This window comes from Maylandia zebra, linkage group LG18 (assembly GCF_041146795.1).
Source record: "Maylandia zebra isolate NMK-2024a linkage group LG18, Mzebra_GT3a, whole genome shotgun sequence".
Lineage (NCBI taxonomy): Eukaryota > Metazoa > Chordata > Actinopteri > Cichliformes > Cichlidae > Maylandia > Maylandia zebra.
This window is the reverse complement of record NC_135184.1, coordinates 10,351,337-10,370,729: the sequence shown is the minus strand read 5'-3', so window position 1 is coordinate 10,370,729 and position 19,393 is coordinate 10,351,337. Positions and strand designations below refer to the sequence as shown.

At 38.7% G+C, this 19,393-nt stretch overlaps 1 protein-coding gene across 2 annotated transcripts in view; it reads right to left on the bottom strand.

Annotated features, from left to right (window-relative positions):
• Positions 1 to 2,540: 2,540 nt before the first annotated feature.
• The window catches only part of LOC101482928 (guanine nucleotide-binding protein G(olf) subunit alpha), a 53,985-nt gene continuing 37,132 nt past the window's right edge, over positions 2,541 to 19,393 (bottom strand). For both annotated transcript variants that reach the window (XM_004555256.5, XM_012920217.5), the window contains exons 6-12: positions 10,237 to 10,291; positions 10,029 to 10,102; positions 7,892 to 7,950; positions 7,276 to 7,396; positions 6,868 to 6,998; positions 6,690 to 6,757; positions 2,541 to 4,966 (exon numbers count right to left, since the gene is read on the bottom strand). In XM_004555256.5, coding sequence (XP_004555313.1) covers positions 4,820 to 4,966; positions 6,690 to 6,757; positions 6,868 to 6,998; positions 7,276 to 7,396; positions 7,892 to 7,950; positions 10,029 to 10,102; positions 10,237 to 10,291 — 655 coding nt within the window. In that variant the 3' untranslated portion in view covers positions 2,541 to 4,819. The remainder of the gene's footprint in view (positions 4,967 to 6,689; positions 6,758 to 6,867; positions 6,999 to 7,275; positions 7,397 to 7,891; positions 7,951 to 10,028; positions 10,103 to 10,236; positions 10,292 to 19,393) is intronic.

The window sequence follows — 19,393 nt, the reverse complement described above, 5'->3', positions numbered from 1 at the left end:
AGACGAAATCCTTAATATATAGGTACAAATATTTTATGTTTGCAGATTCATGTGAAATAAAATATAAGAAAATCGGTTCAAAATTTGTTTTCATTTGGGGTTTTTTGCATTTGGTTTGCTTGGTTGTTTTTTATTTTAGTCATTTTATAACTAAGAAAACAGCTTTTAGCAACAGTATAACAAAGTACCTTCATTTTTTACTTTAATAATGTGCAGGATTAATCCACTATGTTTATTTTATATTAAATTATTCACTATTTATTGATTGATTGGATTATAAATTCTATAGAACAGACCTTAACTCTGACCCAGTTTCATCTTTTTAGCTGTGGTTAAAAAGATGGTTTTGACTCTAGAATACTTTGGTATACAGACTTGGTCAGCCTAATGACTGCTGGTGCCTGGGTCCCGTAGCTTCAAAACAAGCCTGAAATCATCATCATGATGCTTTTCATTACACTTGAATGAGATCTTTGTACTACTATGCTGTGCTTTATTTCTGCCAGACGTGGCGCTGTACTTTATGGCCAAATGTCCACTTTGATTTCATCTGTTGACAGGACATTGTTCTAGAAATCCTGTGGTTTGGTCAGATGCACATTTGCAAACCTCAGCCATGCTGCCAGGCTTTCTCCTGGCATCCTCTCCAAACGAGCCATACTCTAATTGTACTGTCATGAACTTTAACATTTAACTTGCTAAATGATGCCTGTAGAGTCTGAGAGTCATTGCACCGTCTGAGGTTGGGGTGAGTTTGCTGGAATGTCCACTCCTAGGAAGATTGAGAGCTGTTATACGTTTTCCACTTGTGTATAAGCTTACTGACTGATCAAATTGTTTTTAAATGGTTGTGTGACTGTGTAGGCTCTCAGTCATGGATATGATAGTCTTGAGAGCTTGAAAAGAAGTCACCTGGACTTCTTTAATTTGTGAAGAAGTTTTGCCTCACCTGGTATTTAACACCTTGGTGGGGTCTGCTCCTTTGTTTAAGTCATGCTGAAGGTCGTTGGCCCACTATTAATCATGTGACTCCCCCACGAGCCAAGGTGTGAAAAAAGGCATGGGTAATTACCATTACCGGGCCAAAGCTGTGAAACCTAACTGCCCCAGCCCACCTATAGCTATAGGGCTTTGGAGTCAGCTGAGGAATTGTTGTAGTTTTTTTATGAATTTGTTAATTAGCATAAAAGAAGGAATGTCTGGTTTATTAGTAACTTTAAAACTTAAGTACAGAAAACTTTATATTTACCATCTTCTTATCTCTTACTTACAGTTTGGCAACTAATGTCACGGATTTAAATCAGTATTTAAAATTTCAATCATCTCTTCTCTCAACACTTTGTTCTTATCTCATAGTAAGTGGATCGAGTTTTTATCATCAATCATTTCAGGTTTTGAATGTGTGATTTCAGTTTTATGGTAACAATACATTTTTAAAAATGTCACATGAAAACTCAGAACTAGCACAATATTGTTGTCCAATTCTATGCATTCCTAGCACACACAGCCAGCCATTATTAACTTTATTAGCTGAACCTGCCTTCTGTGAAGTTTAATCAACCAGAACTGTAAAATCTGGTAAAATTGTTTATCATGATCATCTCAAAGTTAAAAACAAAAAGATACCGAAAGTACCCAGCTTCACTCTCCTCACAATAGTTTCAAATATTAGTAACAAAACAGCAAAAATAACAAATATAGTAATTAAATAACCCTTACATGCCTTTAGATGCATGAAAGAAATATGAAAAATGTAGGTATTAACAAATCCATAACAATTGGCATAAATCGATATTTAGGTTAATTTGCTTTTGTATTTATACTTTGAAACGCATGAACAATACAGAAGAAAATACAGAAGTAAACAGATTTCAAAACTAATAACTAATGCGAGAAAGTAAAATATTGTTAAGGCGATGTAATTGTAAAAAACTAACAGAACCACATGAAAACACAATTATGCATAACTTATAACTATTATTTCTGATGCATTAATTTGCATATTTATCAATTCATTAATTATTGTCTAAGGAATTAAAATTAACATGGCCAAAATGCATCAAATATAAATTAATTTGTAGAATGTGACGAGTAATATTTCTGCTTTATTTGCTTTTGTATTACAAATAATAACCTATAGAAAAACTATTTGTGGGTGAGGAAAATGAGAAATTATATTAAAAGTAATAAATTGGGTATAAAGTCAAAATTCAATGGGAAATTAGATAAAGTGGAAAAGTGACACACGTGTAAACATTTAAAGAATCAAATTAAAACTTACTTGATGCAGTATTAAATACTGACCATCACCATTTATACCATTTTAATGTTAGAGATTTATACCAAGTATTAAGTATTTATTAGTTTCACATTTTATAAATGCTCGCCCAATATTTGGTGCATTTAATGGCATATTGATTTACTTATCTAATCATTTTTTGTTTTTGTTTGTTTTGGTCGTTTCGGTCTCCCACATTTTTATTTTTATTTTTTTTTGAATGAATGAATAAAGAAAATCCGGACACAACTGGACACCAAGATGGAAATAAAGCAAAGTCCTCTAATGTGCCTCTTTATTTAAAGAAAATAAAAATGTCATTTAATCATCCTCCCAGGCCAAACAAGGTTTTTGCACCTCCAGTCAGTTCACTCTCTGTTGGGGATAGACGTGTACTGTAGCAGAAGAAAAGGCTGATGCTGTTTGTACAAGGAGAAGAGCTCGTCTTGTTGGGTGCTGCTCACACATTCATAGTGCCTGTGCCATCGGGTATGGCTCCAAAGGACCAAAGAATTACTAATATTGCACACTCTCATTTATTCATCTCCATTCTAAACATGCTTTCCTATGTGTGTATGTATACATATTTACCGTATACATACATAGGTATGTACACCTAGGCACACACATAATTAAACATGTATAATTGTACATATATATTTATATAGACCTATAAATTTACATGTACATACATTTATAAAATTTTATACACACATACACACTTGCTCTCCAACACACACACACACACACTCACACAATGCATCTGTGAGTCTATGTTTGTTTTATGTACACATGCGCACAGGCACGCACATCAGTACGGATCGCTCACACATACGCGCGCGTACGCACACGCACTTCATATCGAAAAAACGTTGGTTCCTATTAAAACAACACCAGGTTGCAATTTGGACACTTTCAATGGAATTCAAATGTTTGTTTAAAGCTGTGAAATTCAAAAAATATATATAATAAAAGGAGGGAAAACAAAACGAAAAAAAATAAAAGAACGAAAAAAAAAAAAAAGGCATGGCGCTGCAACATCTGGTCTTCACTGCAGGTAAGTGGTTAATTTGCATAATGTATACAGGTTTTTAGGATTTTTCCCCTATTTTTTTATTTCTTACTAAACAGCATTTCCTTTTTTTTTCTTTTTTTTTTTATAAACCAGAAAAAACTAAACTCTACAGAGAAAGTCCCCTACCTGCAGTCTTTCGCTGCCGATAGAGTTTGACATCAAGCTGTACAGCGCAGTTGAAAACATACTTACATCTGAGCTCATTTACAGGTACAGCCATAATCAAGGCACAAAGATCTACAAGTAGATTTGTTTTTCTTTCAATTAAGTTGTACAAAATAATATTACATTTTACAGTCTGTACAGGATAATTCAACCTTGCACAGTGTACAAGTTAACAAAAACCCCCCCAAAAAACCAAAAACAAAACAATACATTTTTTTTTCTCTCCCGTCCCACCCACCCTCCTCCCCATCAGTATCTCTAAGCTAAAAGGATGGTTTGTGTGGAAAAAGGAGGCAGGTCCGAGTCCGTGGAGGCAACAGGGCTAAGGTGCAGAGAGCTCAGTCCCTTTTCCTTCATTAAAAGCCGTCTTCTAGTCGCCGTAATTTCTGCCCCCCTCCCATCTTTAATCTCTCGCTCCACACGTCTTCTCGGCTGCTCGGTCCGCCCTGCAGCTCGGCAAGCAGGGCGACAGGATAATAAATATTGTGATGCTACATTGTGTGTATGCTTCCTCTGGAAAAAAAAACAAAAACAAAAAAACACCGACAACAACAAAAAAAACAAAAGTTATTAAGGAACCTGATGCAAAGTGCATTTATCTCTTCATCCATTCGGTTCCCTCTCCGTCCAGCCGTCTTCAACGCGGGGAGAAGAAGGCGGTCAGAGAGGCTGAGGGCGGGGTGACAGGCCAAAAAAAAAAAAAAATTATTACAAGAGGTGGTGAGGGGTCATGGCGGTTAAACACACACTCGTTCACATGGCATTCCTCCCTCTCTTCATTACACACACATACTGCCTCTGCACTGAGGTCCTCCAGGTGTGTTTTATGTGTCCTCGCCCACCAGTCCAAGTCCAAAGACAAAGCCCAAAAAAAGTGGACACAAAGGGGCAAAAAATAAAATAAAAGGAGGTAGCCCAAGGCTTAGTGGAATGACAAAAATCAAGGCATTCAAAAAGGAAGGATTAAAAGAAGAAGAAGAAGAAAGAAAAAAAAGAAGCGGCACACATCAACTTTGTTCCCCAGCTTTCCTTTTACATCTGTGAAATGGGGACGAAATCTCGGAGAGAGAAAACAAAAAGTAGTACAAAAAGCTAAGAAGTTAAAAAGAGGAAGAGGATTTGACACACTTCAGTAGTACTTCGTAGTCCTCGACAGGAGGGGCGGTCGGGGTGGGTTTCTTCTGGGGATGTGGGGTGAAGAGTCAGGGAGGAGCAGGAGGAAAGGTTCGTCAAGGTTGCAGAATGGTGGAGAAAAAACAAAACAAAAAAAAACACAGAAGGCTGACGGAGTCGGTCTCCCATCACAAGAGTTCGTACTGCCGCAGGTGCATTCTCTGGATGATGTCCCGGCAGTCGTTGAACACCCGCCGGATATTCTCTGTGTCAACGGCACAGGTGAAGTGTGGGTAGCAGTAGTGTCTGCCGTCGCCGCTCGCAGTGCTGATCCGCTGAGGAGGAGGACACAGACATGACACGTCACATCCTCCACGCCACGAGCACACGTTTAGCCTCCCTGATGTTCCCTCAGTTTCTCAGATCTGCTGCTCTCGTTTCTTCCCTTCATTATTTGATTTTTCTTTACAGCTAAAAGTTCTTACAGCACCATCCCCACCTAAAAATCACACTACTTCCTGCCTCTGCAGCTTAAACTGTGACTCATCTGAGCACTTCACTGTCATTTTACTCAAAATATCTGGATCACATCTGTTCTGAACACCACTGGGTTTGACTGACTTTAGCAGGCCTTTAACCATTCTTAATTTCACACATCAGTTTTCTTTTTGTTTGTAAATGTGATGATAAATAGTTTTATTTCATCTTTGAATAAAGCACACGCCTTACTATATATTATTTAAATTATTCAATTCAGCTGAAGCATTTAGCTTTTCCTGCTTCTTACCTTGAATATTGCTCAGCATATTTAAGATTAATGTGCTAAAGCCAATGCTATTCTAAGTTTTCTGTGCACTTTCAGTACTTTGACACATAAAGGCCTCTCAACTTCTTATTTTTAGCGCCCTCTATGGGTTAGATATCACATCACAGGCATGAATAGATTGCCACAGTTTAATTCTGACTGATGTGTGTATCAGACGCTGATGAAAACACTCTGGGGGCAGGGGGTTCCCCTAACAATTCACACTTAAAATATTATTCTACCTGACGACAAAGTGGCTCAGTAGTTATGTGCAGTTACACTGTGCCGCGCTTGTTTCGTCTTCATTTTTGTAAAAAGTTTGCATCTGTAAAAATGACATCTTTCACCAGTGTGCACCAAAACATAGTTGTGACACGAGGAAGTCTGTAATTTGCATACTTCTTCATAAAAGTGCACTACATTTGGAGTACGTGATTCCCGTCACACATATTCCCAGGTATCTGTCCCAGGTAACAGGAATACTATCATAACGCATTTATTTCTGGGAAATTCACAGCTTTCAAGCTCGCTGTCATTACTAGAAACTGAGGCAAGTAATTTTAGAGCAATCAGTCCCTAAATACAGCTTACATGACCATAAGTGTGTCTAGCGTGTTAAACACTGGCCAGATAACCACACTAGACCCATATTTGTTCTACCCACTAAATAAGAACAACATTGGTCACTATTAAACTGAAACGCTGGAGTCACTATTTTGATATGAAAGAAATAAATTCAGCCACAGAACAGCTCACATTCAAACACCAAGAACAGATGTAACCCCTTCACTTCCTCAACTAAATGCTTCAAGTTAATGCTGCAGCATTAAATCCTACTAGTAAAGTTATAATCTGTTTAATAATGTTATCTGTGTCTTAAAGATTATTTGTGACTACAGAGTGTATACAAAAAAGGCCATGCAAAAACAGCTTCGTTACAGCCATTTATAGTAAAAACAAATGCAACCGAATTTAATTTTTAACCCTACAGAAGGTGTTTCGCGATCAGCGGCAGGACTCGTAGCAGCAGTAGTACCTGCTGAAATCAGTATTGCGCATCTGCGGACAACTTGTCCCCACAAGGAGGTCGGACCACCAGAAAAGGTTCATCAGGTTCAAAGCAACATAACAGGCCCAGCTGGGATTACAGGTACGTGTGTAAAATACTAAGTTATGAATTAACAGGACAAGTGTATTCGTGGCTGGACACTGATTGACTTCAGCTCACTTCAGACATACGCTGATACACTTACAAGAAACTCGTCTCGGATGAAGAACTTGGCTCTCGTCACTCTCGGGTCTTCACCGGGTTCAGGAGTTGCTAAAAAAAAGAAAAAAAGAAAAGAAATTTAACGTTAATACAGACGATACAAGGAATTCAAAAGTCTGTCTGGACATAGACGAGCCAGGTGCACTAGGAAAGGAACAAACCTTCATTTGGTATGGTGTAGCGAGCATATTCAGGGAAGTAGTCTTCAATTTTGGATTTTCCAGCTAGTACTTTCTCAGCCAGCATGTCCTGCTTGTTCAGGAATAATATGACGGATATAGTGCGTAACCATCTGAAAACAAACAAACAAAAGAAAAAAAACACCATTAAAGAAACTGCACAAGCTTCACCCTTCAGTCGTGGAAATTTTGGGATTTTCAAAGATAAAGCTGACAGTCATTTACACACATCACGATAAAGGTGAGACAGAAGCAGGTTTTATTTACTTATATTTACTACTTTTTAAGCCTTATGTGGGCCTTCTCTCTCATTGCGAAAGGAAAGTGAGCATTTTCTAACATTTTGAGTTAAAAAAAACAAAAAAAACCCCACAACAAATAGGGACTCACCTGTTGTTCCAAATACTGCGGAAGAGGTCCAGAGCTTCCCGTAGCCTGTTGGTGTTATTGTCTTCCCTTATTACCATGTTGTAGCTGCTGCTGGCCACCACGAAGATGATCGCAGTGACGTCTGGAAGAAAACATGAGATAGATTTTGACGTCACTGGTCTTAAGGAGTATATTCAAGTCGTGTCAAATCACCTTTATTTATATGGCATTCAAAACTACGGGAGTGGACACAAAGTGCTTTCCAGTTAAGGGAAATGTATTAACATTCAAGGTTTAAAAAACACACAATAGCGCAGTGAGAAGGAAAGCAAAATTTATAGTAATATGCAAACCAAAACCAGGAGAAAATTTAAAAATAGAAACAACTGACTAAAAGAGCACTTTGTGTCAAGGAAAACAAAAAACGAGACAGCTCAGATTTGACTATAAACAAGTCAAAAGACTAGGCTCTTCAATACCAGTTTAAGATTTGGACTGGTCCTTGTGCAACTGACGGGATGCTGGAGCTGAGAGAAAATGCCTTAAGACGGGCAGGATGTAATGGGAGGAGAATGAGCTGCAGGTTGAGGATGTACAGTGTGGCTATTTGAAGGAAAACAAGGAGGAAAAGTCTCACCGTTAAAGCACTGAATCCATTTTCTCCTTTCATCTCTCTGGCCCCCAACATCAAACATGCTGTGGAAGAGACAGTAATGGGTCAGATACTCGCTGCTGCCCTCTTCTGATCAAAGAGCTCATATCACTCAGGACTGGGGGGCATCAGGTACATACTGTACGGCACTGACACACCAGTTTTGTTTCACAGATTGTCCTGATAAAGACTCAAAATAAAATTAAAAATCTTCACAAAAGACGTGTTTCTGTCTCGTATTACATGTGCTTCTGGTTTGCAAAAAGAGATCCTTGACACTTACGGAACGGCTGTGGACGCATAAATAATCCATTAATTAATAAATGTTACGAAGGGCGAAATTATTTGTAATGTCTGTGTGTCCCTGGCTGGATGTTTGGGAGTTATCAAAGCCGAATAATGACAAACGCACACCCAAAGGGAAGTCATGACCCAGACCTTTTTTTAACCAGTCGTTTAGGATGATATAATGTGATACAAAGGCCCATTTCAGATGGTAGAATAAGACTGTTGTGTCTGCGACTGCGGAAATGGGTCACCTCATCTGACATCATCAAAGCTGTTACAAAACATTTACTCTAACCTTTATTGGCTGCTCTAATAACTGTAACCAACAGTAAATAACTTGCAACAGGCTCAGAAATCACACTGGTCGACCGCAGGGGAATCATTTTGCATTTTAGTCACCTCTATGACGTGCATTTCTACCTCATCTTCCAGCTGCTGAGCAGGTTGTGGGCTCAGGGTTTTGTTCAAAGGAACAAACTTATGACATTTGAGGCTCTTAACACGAGGCCAGAGTAAATATAGCAATAACACCCAAGAGGGCAGTGATCCAACAAGGAGGCACAGTCCAATGTTTTTAAAAAAAAGAAAATTACTGGAAATCCGGAAAACACCTAGATGGGCTCATTTTCACAATTCTGTGAAGTTCGGAAAAGTTGCTGCATAAAAGGCAATATTAGATAAACCAATTTTAGAAGGAATACGGGGCTCGTGATTATTTTGTTCATAGGGGTGTAAATAATGGAATGAGCTGGAAACACAATGATAATACTGATCCTTCCCATAAGTACTTTATAATGGCGTCTCATCAAAAACCAACAAACAACAAACAAAGAGGAATGTGGCAATGAAAACTGAGACCTTCTGGTATTTATATGTACACGTCAGGGTTGCCAGATCTGTGTTACAAAACCAGACCAATATCCAGAGCCGGCAGAACACATTTTCAGTAGCGCACTTTAATTCCTCTGATTACAGCTGCCATAATCTATGATAATATAGCATCATCTACTAGTAGATTTATATTTTATAATAATAATTCAAATCTGAAAATAATTAGTGTAAATCGTTTGTCCCTTTGTAGGCTTGGCCCAGTAGAGGGGTGTGGTTGCTGTCGACACTCAAAGTTAAAGTTAGCTGAGCTATGTGTGCATCAGTGTGTAATCCCCCCACCCCCACCCCACCCCAAAAAACAGCTTTCCTTCACATTTAAACCAACTAATGTGAAAATACTGCTGGCAACTGCTGATCAACTTCCCAGCCTACTTTTTAACGGGCCATCAGATGGTTATGGTTATGTTGAATCCTGGTGTGCTGTTCAGTTAGTTCGGTAGGATGTGGCTATAGTTTCTTAGCTGATGAAACATTTCTGGAAGACCGTACTGTTTACACAACTAGTTCGGGCATGCTTCATGTTTTTCTGCCTAAAAATCTGACTTTTTTCTTCTTATATACAAAACATTTTGCCCCACCCAAAAAAGTTTGGCTCTTCACCCAAAGGAAAACTTAAATAAATAAATAAAACCTTTCCTTTTTCCATTGACTCACAGATAAAATACATTTTGTTTATCAAATAGACAAATATCTAGAAACACAGATTTTTGGATCAGCTTTGTGCAGTCAACCCCAAAGGTCCCATTTTAACCCTGTTCCCAACTATTTTATTTAATTTCCATGTCAAATTGGACTTTTTTTTTTTTTTTTCAAAGTAGCCTTATTACCTCCTGGCTACACAAGCTGCTAACAGGGTTTACAAAAGTTGGCAAACAATAAATGGGGACAAACATGTCTTCAATGTGTGTGTTTATGTCCTTGTTAAAGTTAAGCAGAGACTTACTGAAAGTTCACTTTATCTACTTGGAACCTCGTCTCGAAAATCCCTGAAGTTAACACTCGGCAGCGTAGCAGGTCCTACACGTAGTGAACACAAAGAAACAAAACATGCAGTTCAGGGAAAGGAGGGGGAAAAAAGAAAGAAAAACAGCAGGCAGGGTTTTGCTGGTGATTATACATTTAATACCGAGTACACTGGCAGGAGAACTGACCTGGTCTGTTGGCGTGTAGTCACTCTGTCTTACAGAATCAATTCTGTCCAGGAAACTGCAAAGGAGGGAACAGAAGAGTAGTTAAAGTTTGTTTGTCTTCCAACCATTTTGTATGTGCTGCGGAAAGAGTCATCAACATAGAAAATGTAAAGTCACTAAACTGTAAAACTATAAAATAATTGACCATTGTTTTCATAAATACGTCGTCTTCACTGAACTAACCCAAAAATATAACTCCAGATCTGATCAGCTGGAAACTACAAATGGCACATAATGCATTTTGCTATATCTGTGCAGTACATTAAAATATTTACATACTACACTGAATGCTGCAGGAAACGGCTGCCATGTCTGACTCCTGTTTTAGGCCTGCTAGGCCGGTGTTAAGGCAGCTGTATGCCACAAGAGGGCAGGCCTGCTCAGTCTGGGCTATTTTGGTCTGTCTCTAGCCAGAGTGATTACATAAGGCGGTTACTGTGGAGGTTAGACAGCTTGCTGTTGCCATCTCTTCACTACTGAGAGAGCATGTGCAGCGGTAGCAGCAGCAGCTGGGCCTCTCTGCAGCACAGCAGGCAGGATGAGGACACCGAGGCTGGGGACACATGGTCACGCAGGCCCCTGGATCATCTGGATCACATCATGAAAAGACTCCAGCAAGGCCGGTCCAAGGGCCATGATACATTTAAAATACACCACGGGTATTTGAAAAGACAAGGCGCAATGTTATTAAGAATAAGTCCACGAGCCAAATGTATAGATCAGCTGTTAATATTTCAACATTATTCTTTTTAACACGGATTCACTGATATCTAGCTTGCTGTTGTTAACAGCTTTACTATTAAGCAACACTGAATGACAGGGTAAGAAATTAACCAACAACAGGGCACAAAGCAAAAATGCTTTTTACAATACAAATGTGCTTACTGCACAAAATTCATGTTACTTGCAAAAAAAAAAAAAAAAAGCTATAAACTGCGCTCTCTCGCACACAGTTTATATGATTTAATGATTATTTACTTTCCTAAAGTAAAGTGACAACAATTTAAAAAGTTTTTCCCCCCCTTTTTTTTTTTCTTTGTGAAAAACAAAAACCAAAAAAAGCAAAACAATGAAGATGTGAAAAATTCAATTTCAATTTACTTTTATTTATGTAGCGCCAAATACAACAGTCGCCTAAAGGCACTTGTATGGTAATGTAAAGATCCAACAATATTAGAGAGGAAAAACACCAGCAATCAGATGACCCCCTGTGAGCACACTCTTGGAGACAGTGTAAAGGAAAAACTCTCTTGTAACAGGAAGAAACCTCCAGCAGAACCAGGTTCAGGGAGGGGCAGCAAACTATAATATTTCTATTATTATTTTGGAGGACTATGGGTTAAACAATTTAAACAACTGAAAATGTCACTTTCCCAAAAAGCATATACATTATCCCATCACCTGATTGATTACTCCATCAGGAAGAGAACATCTGAATCTCCATCACCCTGCTTTATTTCAAATTAAATCCAAAGTGCTCCAGGTCACAGCCATGCCATATGGCAGACACATTTTATAGAAAGAATGGTACAAAGTGTCTGTCAGAGCAGAGGGGATAAAAGTGTGTACATCTTACAAAGTTTCCTCATCTACATCTGAAGCTGGTGAGTGATTCTAGTAAGTAGGACACAGATGTGGACCAAACAGGCTCCCCCTCACATCCTTCATTTTCTACCCAAACGCTCGCCAGCTTCACATTATCACAAGACAGCCAACACGGCTGCGGTGCACAGGAAACCCAAAGCGTCAGAAGATCCGCGTTCAGGTTTAGAGTTTTTGTAGTCAGTTCATTTTCACTTCAGCCCTACAAGTAGCACACCTAACACACCCAATGAGAATTAAATAACCGAGAATGAATGCTCTATTATGAACCATTAGATAACAGAGACGCTGCTCATGTGCTCCGACAACAATGTTTTCATCACACCAACTGTTTCTGCCCACAAAAAAGGAGAAGTAAGGCTATTTTTGAAAGAGCACTCCACTTTCTCACAGTAAATACATATACATGAACAGTAAATACGCTTGCAGGATGATTACGTTTAACATATGCAGTACAGAGAAAAGGAAGGTCACATCTGAAATGAACTCTAGCAGTTCACTTGGAAACCAAATACGCCATCATTATTTAAAAAAAATAAAAATGCTGTCCAAAATCAGCCGGTTATACATCGCATTTGACGTCCAAAATACATGTATGTAATGTAATTTCTTTTTGTGCCGTTTTAATTATGCAATATTTAAGTAAGTAACAGATGAAGTGCTCAGGACACATTACCATAGCCTGAGTTGGGATTTAAAAATTGTCCTTTTATTATTTTACTACCCTTCCTCTCCATTGGATCAACACTCTAATCCAGCATGTAAAATTCCCACAATTCTTTAATGTCTTTGATTTACAACCTGACCTTTGAAGGTGAACCGTGAATACACGTTTTAGACATTCAATTCAGCCTGAAAATCATCTTTACAGACCTGACACATACACCAGAGACGTTTATGGACATGGTTTGCTTTGTAACGAAACGTCACAATCCATGTGGGATTTTCTATCTTACATCTTACATCTTGTATGGTTACGTGTCTCCCTGCATCTACCATCTCTTTGTCTATAATTCTATTATGTGTATAATGTTAGTGGTTTGAGTCCTGAATAAACAAAACTGGCCAGCGTTTCCCAGGAAAGGAAAAAAAACAAACAAGTAAACAATAAAATCCACATCATCTTGTGTTCAGTTTGAGGAGTTTGTGAAGACAAGTAAAACTAGTGTTTTTGTTTATTTTGTTATATGGTTTTAGCAGGAAGCTGAAAATAACCTAAGGTAAGAGTCTCTTTTGGTTATGATTATTTTTAGCAGCTCTTGCTGCCTTTAGCTTGTCCTATTTTTATTTTCCGCTTAGCTATATTATTTCTGTAGACTTCAACTCAGTAAAAGATGATAATTTTCCCCAAACCCATTTTCAACTGGTTGTTAATGTTTCCCTTCCCCTGGGGAGCTGGGGTCGTAGCAATGAGAATTTAATTTTAAGTTATTTCTGACGAGTATAGAGGTCAATGATGCACATAGGCAATTACAGACAAATGGGCAGCAAAACACACACAAAAAAACCCCCAACCAGACTCTGTAAACAATGTGGGCTTCTGAAAATGTTTCATCAGGTAGGAAGCCAATTCAGCGTGAACATTTCATGAGATCAGGTCTCAGACTCACACTTTTCTTAGTGGTTAGTCTGCTGCATTAATTGTTTCCTCTATGAAATGTCAGAATATGGTGATGAATCAAAGTCCTAGAACCTGAGATGATGTAACAAAGATTTGTGATAAAAAAAATAAAAAATAAATCTCAAAATATTCAAACTCAAATAGCTGATAAAAAGTATGAAGCTGACTTGCATCGAGGTTTTTTTGCTTTATTTTATAACTGTGATTAATGTTACAAGTTGTGAATTGTGAATTTAAAGGCTCTCGTCAATTCCTCTTCAATATTTCTTACATTTTAAGCTCCTTCAAAAGCATCATTCAAACATGCTTTATCATCTAAAACCAGAATACTCATGTTTTCCATAAGTCTGTCACCTTTTCGGTTGACGTGTTTGCGCGTGTTACACAATATATTATGCATTTAAGTACATATCACTTATCATTTATTCAATATTTTAAACAATTTCACCTGTCAACTATAAATTATCCAATTCACACATTCAGAAATACTCAATTACCAAAATAACGCCAGGTTAGTGATCAAGAAAATAATCAAGTTCACTTTGAGTACAATAACAGACAAAACATGATTTTAAATAAACACAAAGATGTGACGGATAAATAAAAATAAGCGCTGAGAGAGAGAAAACACGAATCTGTGGTTTAGAGCACAGCGTTTACTTTTTGTCCTGGCTCTGAAGTCATACAACATGAAGCACACCCATCATATTACACAATTAATTATATTATTTACCAATTAGCGCTTCTCTGGAGACGAGAAACACAACCAGTAAACCCCACTGCACTGCACCGTTATTTGAGACGGCGCAGTATATGTTAAAGTGTTCCTCCCTCACACACAGACACGCAAAAATACAGGCAAAGCCTTTTAAAATTCTCCAGCTTTTTTGCCCCATTGCTGCAACAATATGAGAGTATTTTTAGTCAGCCTTCCTTGCAGAAACCCAGCTAGGTTATAATTACTGAGTGCTTTGTGACTGCCATGTGACAGAAGTACTATTGGTAGAGCACTGGAGATCCAAATATAGTCTCTGTACCAGGCAAGAGGCTAGAAAAAGAAAAAGAAAGAGAAAAAACAAGAGTACTGGATCCAGGAAAAAAGGCCGAAAAAGATAACATTGATCATCAAGTGGCCGACCAGATAATGCCTTATCAAAAGGTTTCAGTGCAGTTTACAGTGACTACAGCTGTTCTGGTTGAGTGCTACAAATAGACGGGTTTAAGGTCCAGAGAAATCTGTGGTTTGTGCTCCGTTTCTTCAGTTTCCTCCAAGAACTGCTCAACGCTGGCGTTGGAGATCTTTGTGTGATGTGGTCATTTTGTCATATTTGTGGCTTTGGAGGGATAGCAGGCCGCCATTTTGCCACTTTGTTTTTAGCATGTGTACAATATATACACAGAAAACTATGCTTGGCATTTATGAATTAGTTTTATGACTTTAAAATTTGTTCACAACCATCAAACCACATTAAATGAGATGTAATTTCTCATTTGTTTTTAGCCTGGCACAGTAGCGCTCTTATAAAGAAGGCTTTTTACTGTTTCATGACAGTTTGTTCTCTGTATATATATTTAAAGTTAAAAAGAAAAAATACCAACAATCTGCTCTAACAGTCCCCCTCTTATTCTTTTTGTGTTGAGCTGGTGCTGTGGGCCGGCCTGTGTGCTATGTATAAACTTTGTTGTGGGCAGAATCATATGGATTGACATAAGAAATATACTACACAGCAAGTTCAATATAGTCAGACCCCACCAATGAGAGGCATCGTAACAATTTTTAGCTTTCTTTACCGTTTTTGTTTACTTTCTAAAGCGAGGATGTAACAATTCCCAAAACTCTACTTAAACCACGGCACAAACAACATCATCACACGTCCCTGCTTGAGATGAGCTTTCACAGTGCTATCGTCAGGTTAAAAAAAAAAAAAGCCCCTTTATGGCGCTAAATAGCTAAGCCGTTCATTTCACTTAGCAGTGCACCCCCTCTAGTTCTTCTATGCCATTTGTCTAGTCTTTCCATGAAACACATACACAAGCATTATTGCACATACGCAGGCTGAGCTTCACTCAAGCACTCCGATATGTTGAGGGACAGTTAATGCAAAGTGCCCCGGGCAACATGTTGCTGCCCAATGAGCAGAAAAGGGTGCAGGGGGAAGATTTTCATGGTGGGTATGTTTCCACCAAGAGCTCAGAGTCACTGGCCACCCAGCTCCACAGCACCTTCTTCGGGTACATGTTTGCCTTGCAACAGGCACAACAAGGAAACAACCAAAATAAACCAGATATCTGGAGGAGACGACCAAAATAGAACAGATCACTTTTAAATTTGTGCTAAAATCTAATTATGTGCATGAAAAAAAAAAAAAAAAAAAGCACGTGTCCAAAGCAAAACAAAATTGAAGACATCAAAAGACAGGAATAAATACTGAAAAAATAAAATAAAATCCCCTCCAACACACTGGAAACCTTCATACCGACCCACAGCAACCCAGACTCATGTGCTCATTTGATAATTGGGTTGACTTTTTACAAATAGCGGACCATCTTTAATTAGCAGTTCAGAGGATCCGATCAATAGTTTCCATATTTTGAGCGCTCGGGCCAGTATAATGGACTCTCACTTTAGTCTCCAACTGGCTGGTGACAGCGCCTGAAAACACACTGCTGGACACAACAGACCCACTGCACTGTTTCTAACTGGTAACCCTCCATTTAAATGTTTTCTGTTTGAACTGTGCGTATTTTTATCTGTAATGTGCATTTAATTCAGTTTTGTATTGTGTACAAGTTGTATAGATCCAAGTCCCCAAATATTTTTCTGAATAAATGTGAAAGGCAGTTTTTCTTAAGCTGGGCTTAATTTAATCAAGCTTCAATACGTTTGTTGCTTAGAAAGTGGCTGAAAATAACAGAAGTCTGTGAATTTTACAGTTAAGAGAACACAAATTGAATTATATGCAGACTAGTTGTGGTCACCACATACAATTTAGTCTGTTTTGAGCAACAAAAAAAAAAACCCCAAAAAAAAACAAACACATGCTTTCATACATTAAAACTAGGCAAAACTTGCCCCTTAACATGAGTAGTCAGCATCTTTTTTCATTGCATTGATTTCCAAGAGCATTATGGGTAATTAAGCCCTTTGAAAACAGCCATTTGCATGCAAAGTACAAACTGTCTTTGCATTTACTGCTTTAAAATCAAATATTCAAACCTCTTTTCACAGTTCAGTATTTCCCATTTTAACTGTGTTTAAATGAATTACCACTTTCTCTGAGGACTTTCCCACTTCTATTAACAACTGCGGCTATAAAATGTCAGAAGATGATTACAATTTCCAACAGCCAAAGATAACAAATTCAGGTGTCTACTTTTTCTCAAGCTAGCAGTGCTGGGGTTTTTCCTGCTTTGAGGAATTTTTGGTGTGCCCCCGAAAGGAAAGGAAAACTACCGGAATTTACTTTAGCATAATAGCCATGTTTATGAAATGGTTAGAAATAACAGGAAAATGCATAAACTTATGTCAAATAAGGCGACAGAGACTTTTTGCAAAAACATAATGCCATGAATTTACAAAAATTTCATAAAAACAAAAAGCAGCGTATTCTGTTATTGTTGCTGAAAACACTTTAGTAATGCAGATTTCTTTTTAAAAAATGACCAAAGAGTTGATTATATTTATATCAGCAGACTAATGTTTTCAGCTGTACTTGTACTCATTTCAAAAAGTCTAACCTAAACTAGTATCTACATACCAACTGTAAACTTAAAGAAGAACTTCCACTCAACACTTCATCTGTCTTCTCTTACAAAACACGCCCAGTATCCTAACAAAACTGGCAGCGCTGCACAGCTCGTCACATAACACGGCCTGTCCGATGTATTGAGCTGGTACAGCACGCAGGGCCACGTGCGGTGGGACACAGCGAAGGTGGAGCTGTGCAGGATCCCGGTCACCTGCTGGAAAGATCCAAGCCCGGGGGGTTCAGCTCATCCATCCAAACAGGAACACTGTGCAGTTTGGGAGATGGATCTGAAACTAGACAAATCCATCAACGGCTCAGTGGGTACTTCCTAAATATAGGAGCAAGAACGGAGACACTCCTGAAAGTCAAACCAAATCTTGTGTAAACAAAAGAGCCTGCTTTATCTCAAGGCCTCCATTTCGCCTTCCAGGCCGGCATCAAGTCATGGTTTTGAAAGGTGTTGTATAAAAATGTAAAATAGCCTGTAATGCCCTTTTGTCTCTGCTTAGTGTCTGTGTGGACCATTACATTACCTCTGTTTAAAATAGTCTCAGCCTCTGAATTGGAGCTACAGTGGGAACATTGGGAGTGAACTGTGTCCCATGTGGAGCTCCCAAATACAGTTCTCACTGTGCCATTGACTTATGGGTTTCTCTAAATAATATTGAAGCCCGACATCGATGCGCTGTCAGTAAGCTACTGAATGAGTCTGTGCCAGAAATAGAAAACCTAGTAAAAATAGTCTAAATCAACATTATCGAGCAGGTTTCAAATCTCTTGCCTGTAAACAACAGCAGCCTCTATGTCAAATTAGTTGTTCCGCTTGGAAGTAAACCAGTGACCCAGTGAAAATGAGCTTTTCCTCTTTTCCCCTAATCAAAAGTCAATAACCAATGACTAATATTAGACAGGGGCGTCTACAGTATCAGTGCAGATTGCATAAGCCTGAACTAAGCTCTACAGGCCTGAACAACCGGGTGATAGGAAATAATCCATAATGACAGAGGATGAAAGAAAACTCTGCACTAAACAGAGCTAATATTCTTTTTCCTTTCTTACTATTTAAAGATGAATTCAGCCTGAACTTCAGTGCGTATGATGTTTGTGTAGTTTGCAAACAGGCCTCCGGGTGGCATCCCTTCTCTCACGCTGCATGCAGCCTCTCTTCCACACTGACCCTGCCTGGTTTTAGCAGCTGGGTTCCCATGGCAACCCCAGACAGTCCATACCACTCCTCTCTCTCCCTCTCTTCCTAAGCCAGGCTGCACTTGTATCCTTCCATTCCCAGACGCGCTCATACATCAACACACAGCAGAACCGTGGCCTGCGCTGGCTTTCTATTACTGTATTTGTGTCACTGTATACTGCATCTGTATGTTTGGTGGGAGACCACCACGAGCTCACGGCTTAGATTATTTTCCAAATCCACCTTCTCATGCTCACGAGTAAAATACAACCACAAGTTCTGGATGAATGGTCAAATCTGCTTACAGAGTGAAGTGACCAGGAAGTATCTGCGTGGCAGCCTTAATAAGAGCTGGATCGAATTCTCTAGATACTCCGGGAAGGTCCTTCAATGCTTCATTTATTTCCCGCTTTAGGAGAGGATACACTGGAGCATCCTTTATGAAAGGAAAGAAGCTAATGCTATCCCATAATTCATAGCAACCCACTTCGCAACCGTCATTAGAAACAAACGATCAACATAGCTGACAAGAGACACAGATCATGTAAATGTTAACAGTGTGTTTTCCATTTCATGTCATAACCTGCTGATGTGTTTTGTGAATGATGGATATTATACTGCAGCAATAAAATGTGGTTATCAGGATTTTGCGCTGTGTGCAGGCCGTAGATTTACATTTTTAAAAAGTGGACAAAACAAAGTGGAAGGACTTTGAAGATGGACTACAAAAAGTGAATATTTTAAGTTTCAGAGGTACACCACCATACTGCAGAACCATGTCACTGGCATCAACCATCACATTATTAAAGAAGCTTTTTGAGTGCAGTTGGACTCCCTGCACACCGCAGCTCTCTCTTCCCATGTCCTTATTAATTCTTTCCTTGATCTCCTGACATTTTCTATCAAGGTCAAGATAAAAGTATTAAGTAACTTCTTGAACCATTCAACCAAAATCAACAG